The sequence below is a fragment of the Erithacus rubecula genome, assembly GCF_903797595.1.
Source record: "Erithacus rubecula genome assembly, chromosome: 13".
Lineage (NCBI taxonomy): Eukaryota > Metazoa > Chordata > Aves > Passeriformes > Muscicapidae > Erithacus > Erithacus rubecula.
The window spans coordinates 14,191,591-14,197,590 of NC_136665.1; the positions used below are offsets into that span (position 1 = coordinate 14,191,591).

Below are 6,000 nucleotides of genomic sequence, written 5' to 3' on the forward strand. Positions count from 1 at the left end.
AGTGCTGGGATGGATCTGCACTGGGCTAGACCTGCACTGGCTGAATTTTGTCCAATTCAGCAAGTTCCCAACTGCAAAATGATGAATTTTCTAAAACCTTCCAGACTAGCACAATTCACCTTGGCAGTGATAGGAACATCAGCCTATTCAAGATAAGGTATTGCTATTTTCATATCTCAAAATCCTTTCAAATAAACATGCAAGGAAGGGCAGAACATCTGAATCCTAAAGAAGAGAGGCACAAAGCCTGTTATTCATGCCAGGGAAAAGCTGGGAGTGTGTGTGTGCAAGAGACATAACCTATGAAAAATGCTGAAAACATATGGAAGTAATAATCTGTACTTTTTTTTTTTTTTTGGAAGTAGAAACAAATGCTTCAGAATTTGGTGTTATTCGTTCATGTGCTGTGTTACAAATATTTTTGTTTCTGTTCTCTGGATGAAGAACTAAGCATCAAACTGGAGACCCAAAGGCACTCAGGGATGCATACAGCAGCCTGCTGTGGTGTACCTCCCATGGGCAGGATCAGGGCTGTAGGGATGCAGATAAAGGCTGCAAGTACACAGAATTTCACACTGCTCGTGCACAGCAATCTCCAGAGCTCTGGGCACTGAACAAACACACAAACAAAACAAACATCCACTGCCACAAGCAACTCCCTGCCTACAGTCAACAAGGCAGAGGAGGGATTTGCCAAGTGACTTGTGCACCATCACCCAACAACATCAAATATCACAGGGTTTCTGGTCCACCACCTCATTTGGGTCACTGTCTCATGACAGTCTCTTTTCCTTGTCCACAGGTTTTTGTGATCCAGTGATCAATCACAACCCATTGGGCTGATCACCTGGGATCTCCAGGCAGATCTCTCCTGAGAAAATAAAAAGTTTGTCTTTGCAGATGCTCCCTGGTGAACAAGGTCAGATGAGATCAGACTCCAGCAGGACTGACTGCAGTAGATTACAGCAAGATGCTGAGTTATGGAAATGAATAAATAAATGCTCAAAACAACTGTAGGCAGCAAAACTTGTTAATATGGAATATTACTGAATACTACATCAGGTCACATAAATTTGTCCTGGAAGGCAAGAGCCAGGCACTGAACAAACACACACCACTGATATGTGACAGCAATGCATGAAGAGAAGCAGATCTCTTCCCTGGCAAAATGTGATTCCAAGGGACAAAGATTGCATGATGTATGCAAGGAAAAAGATGCTCCAAGATGCAATACATAATCTCACACTGAAACTAAAACCCTGGCAAACCAGTCTTTGTCTTTATGTCATGTTTATTACTGCTTTTCAAATGCTTCTGCAAACCAGAAGAATAACTATGGCAACTAAGACTTCTCCAAAGGTTTTCAGACTCTATTTTTAAAATTGTCTTCTCTGTCTCAGCATCCAAATCCCTTCCCTCAGAAACCAGCCGTATGCCACTGCCTCTGCAGCCTTTGCAAACCAGGTGGTGCATCCCCCCTTCCTCACACCAAAGCTCAAATACATCCTGAGACCTGGGTGTCCTGCATCTATGTTTGGTAGGTTTGGAGAAGGCAGGGAGCAGGGAACAGCAAGGTCTGTTGAACTGCAAGAGTATTTTGCAAAGCTTTCTCCAGGAGCAAACAAACCAAGACTCTGTGTGCTAAACACATGCCAATCTCCCAGCACCAAGGATCCACTATTTTAACTGCGGCACTAAGGCTGTAATTTTACTTCACCCAGAGTAAATCTGAAATTAGTTCTTCACAGTAAGCTTAACAGCAGCAAAAGCCAACCATTTGTCACCTATAAGGTTTGCATATTCACACTAATTGCACCGGGACTAGGTTATAAATTCCCTTCCCTGCTCCTGGACCACCTCCCTCGAAGGCTTTTCTCTGCAAGACATTATGCAAAAGACTCTCCTAATGGCTATTCATTCACCAAACTCCAGTGACAGCTTTATTTAATGCCAAAGCTTGTTAACAAGCTGAATGGCACACAGTTTAATGTAATGCAGATCTGATTAGAAAACAGCAACCGGGCTCCTAAGGAGTTCAATTTTTATTGAATTTGATTTCCCTTTTTCCACACAAAGCCACCTTTATTAATGAGGATTTGGTTACGAAAACGCCATTTCCATCTTCCAGACTGGAGCCCACACAGATGAACTCAGTCCTTCTGCACTTTGCTGACAACCCACCACAGCAGAAAGATGAGACAAGAGGAAGGAGTTGTTTTTCTGCTCAGGCCATGAGAAATTCAGGGTTTTACTGGTTATAGTTTCATAGCTGTGTCTTCATGGACTTTGTGTCCAAGGAGGGTGGAATTCAATCTTCAGCCTTCTCAGACAAACCACTTTTTCCCTCTTCTGCGCTAAATGATTTAAAACTAAAAATTGAATTTCTGCCTTACAACAAGAGGCAGAAGAGAGCTTTGAGGGAGTAGAGACGTAGGCTCTAGCTGGGCTCCAGTTTAACCGAGGTGTTTGCAATTCCTTGCTTCCACCAGATTAGCATTAAATATACTGACACTGCAACAGGATAATTCACCCACTACCTTGAATGTTGGATTATAATTTCAGAGCAAAATTACAGATTCAAAAAGAAACTTCAAAAACCAGGGACATTATTTAATTATTAAACAATCCCTTTAATCTTCTTTTTGCACATCACCTGCAGTGCAGAGACCAGGCTTATTCTGAAAACAGTTCTGCAGAATATAATTTATTTTCAAGAGGTTTCCCTGTCTCAGAAAGTGTGCTTGTGTTTCCAGGAATGATAAATTCAATGAACACTCTGAGCCATCTCTGAGAAAAGTGGCTTTTAAGGCAACATAGGAGCACAGGAATCTTCATTTAGCAAAGCAATCTGCCTGCACAGATCACACCTCAAATCACAGGTAAATATAAAATACACAGTCCAGCATAATTAGGTATAGACAATGCCTGTCTCAGCAATGGCTTCAGTGTCTGCAAGTTCATAAATTCTGTCTCCCTAAAGTGTTATCACCACTCTGTATCTTCGAAGTAAAAACATCCCATTTACATTTATCAGCAAAACCCTGCTGTCGAAGGATTATAAAAAGCCTTACAAGTCTCTACTGGTCAATTGATCTGGATTTATACCCCTGATCTGAGGATCTCTTGTTTTCTTTCAGTCTCATTCTGCAGGTTCAGGTGAGCAGCCCCACCAATCAGTGAGTGCAACATCTCCTGCACAGAGGGCACAGGCTCCTCAGTGTGTTTTCAACCTACAAACTACTGTGAATAATTTACCTGCTCACCAATTCCTGGCATTAATAGACCACTGGCTAGTAAAAAATGAACGCATTTCCTCTCTATTGTGTTCAGGCAAATAGACTGCCTTTATTTGGTTTAATTGCGTAATTACTCTTACATCAAGGCAATTAAATGGGAATGTCTTCAGGAGGGCTCTCAGCTCATCCTGGTGTAATGTCTAACCTGCTCAGTGGGATGCAAACCCGGAGCACACAGGCTGCAGTGCCTCTGGGGGCTGACCCCACCCACACCCAAAGGGGCCCCATCCTTCTCCTGCCCTGGGGATATAACCACTTCATTCCTGAGAGAAAGCTGCTGGAAAAATCCACACTGCTTTAGAAAAAAATCCCCTCCCGTGTCTGGGGTTCCTCAGCAAAGGAGATGGTTATGGGTAGTCCTGGCAGGCTGGAGGCTCCTGCACATGGGGATGTGGCCTAGAGGCACTGTGTGCCAAAGCAAAGGGCACAGCCTGAAAAGAGCTGCAGCATCCCTCTCATCTGACACTCCCCAGGCAGCTGTGTGCCCCTTCTGCTGGGCCATTTGGCCTCTAATGGGATGCTACCAGAATTCACTTAATTTTTCAAAAGCTACTGTACAGTTGTATCCTCTAACATAACAAAACATAAAGCACAGCACCTCACAAATCCTTGGGGCAGAGCAGAAATACTGTTGGTGACCACAGCTTTTCTTCTTATCCTGCATTCAAAAGTTCTCCTTGACACTTTTAAGTATCACAGAGTGGCTCTGCAGTGACACGAGGAAACCTGGGACATTTGAGGAAACCCAGGACAGCCTGAGGACCACAGCAAGCCCCACCTGCTGCTGTGCATCCCTCAGGGCAGATCTCAGCCTATAGAACCCGTCCCACCACACCCTGGGGCAAATACCAAAGGGAACAATGATTTGCAAGGCTAAACATTAAGATAGAACAGAAATATATCAATCCCTCTCCTCGCTCTGAATCCAGGCTTTAATCTGGTGAGACACTGCTCTGAGAAGTAGGGCAGAGGCTGGGAGGAACGCCAGGCACAGCAGATGCTGGAGAAAAGGGTATACCCTGAAAAATAAGGTTAAAAGGTCGACAAGGGCTCCCTGGCCTACTAAGACTGTGTAGAGCTCCCAGAGCCCACAGCCCAGATTTAATATCACCAAGTCCCAGATCGCCCATCAGTAGGAACTCATTTCGAGACAGCAGAACGTGGGGAGGGACCCAGGAGAAGGTCAGGGCTTGCTGTGCTTAGCAGGCACTGCCAGGTTTGTAAGGAGACACAACAGAAACAGACAAGAGAACTTGTTCATTTCTACACACCCCCATCCATTCCAGCAGCTAAATCTCTGCCTGCCATCAGTGCCAGGGGAGGCAGGAGTTTCACACAGCGGTTTGGTGCAGACCGCCAGAACCCCTTCAGCCCCATTTTTCCCTTCCCTTCCCACCCCACCCAGGCTGTCCCTGACAGGTGAGGGCGGCTTCAGCCCCCGGCACGACCCGGAGCAGCAGGACGGGCTCCTGACCGCAGCGGGGAAGCTCGAGTTGGTAAGTACCGAACCAGTTAGCCCAGTCCCGCACCGGGATCCTGCTGCGTCCCGCACCGGCCACGGGCGGGCACACCTGTGTGGGGCTGGCACACCTGTGTGGGGCTGGCACAGCCGCGTCCCCAGAACCCCCCGTGCGTGGGCAGCGCCCCCCGGACTGACACAGGCACTCCCCAAACAGCCACACCTGCACCCCGGGTGCGCACGGAGCCGGAGAGCGCCGCAAGAGCCCGGGAAGGGAGAGCCACGACGGGAGCCAGCCCGGGGGGACGGGGGCGATGGGCCGGGGGGTGAGCGGGGGTCTCTTACCTCCACTTGTGCAGGGCGAAGCCGGGGCACTGGTCCCCGCAGGTGTTGCAGGGCTGGCCCCGCTCCGGCTCCCCCGACGCCGTCAGCTGCAAGGAACAGCAGAGTCAGCGCCGGCTGCGGGACGGGGGGACGGGAACAGGAGCCGGGGATCAGGAAAGGGGCACGCCCGGGGGAAAGGCACCGCACGGCTGGGAGAGGGCAGGGGAAGGGCTGGAGAGGGGCGCACCCCGAGCCAGCGGCACACGGGGGCGGCGGGGACCCGCGGGGCGCAGCCGGCGGGACAGAGCCACAGGTTGGAGCGGGGGACGAGGGGAGAGAGACCCCCCGGCACTCACCGAGCGGCTGGAGAGCCGCTTGCGGGAGCCGCGGCCGAACATGGCAGCGCTCCCGGAGCGGAGCCCGGCGCAGCCCAGCCCGAGTGCGCGGCAGCAGCGGCCGCCCCGTCCGGGCCCGTCCCGCCCCCCCGGCGGCCGCCCCTCGGCCGCAGCCCGCCCCCCGTCCGCCCCCGGCACGGCAGGCACCGCCCCGGCACGGCCCGGCTCGGCACGGACCGCCCCGGCACGGCCCGGCTCGGCACGGACCGGCATGGACCGCCCCGGCACGGCCCGGCTCGGCTCCCCCCGGCCCGCTGCCATCGCTCCGCTCCGGGCTCTCCGCGCTCCCCAGCCCTGCCCGCGCTGTCTGCGCTGCCCCGGGCGCCCCGCGCTCGGCCGGGGCTGGAGCGATGTCCTGGTTACGCTCCAGAGCTCGGGTGCTGATAGAGAAGCTGAGCTGGCCGAGGGCAGAGTAGGGCAGGGTTTACCTGCGCTGTGCACAGGGATTTTACTGGCCCAGGCAGAGACAAGCATCCAGGGTTGCTGTCCCGTCTGATCCCCTCTTCATGGAGAACAGATTTAGCCC

General features: G+C 51.1%; 1 protein-coding gene across 1 annotated transcript in view; it reads right to left on the reverse strand.

The window, feature by feature from the left end:
* PRICKLE2 (prickle planar cell polarity protein 2) overlaps positions 1 to 5,553 on the reverse strand; it is a 100,876-nt gene extending 95,323 nt beyond the window's left edge. Inside the window, exons 1-2 of the mRNA XM_079316824.1 lie at positions 5,436 to 5,553; positions 5,101 to 5,186 (exon numbers count right to left, since the gene is read on the reverse strand). Of these exons, the coding sequence (XP_079172950.1) occupies positions 5,101 to 5,186; positions 5,436 to 5,477 (128 nt within the window). The 5' untranslated portion in view covers positions 5,478 to 5,553. The remainder of the gene's footprint in view (positions 1 to 5,100; positions 5,187 to 5,435) is intronic.
* Between the last annotated feature and the right edge of the window lie 447 nt (positions 5,554 to 6,000).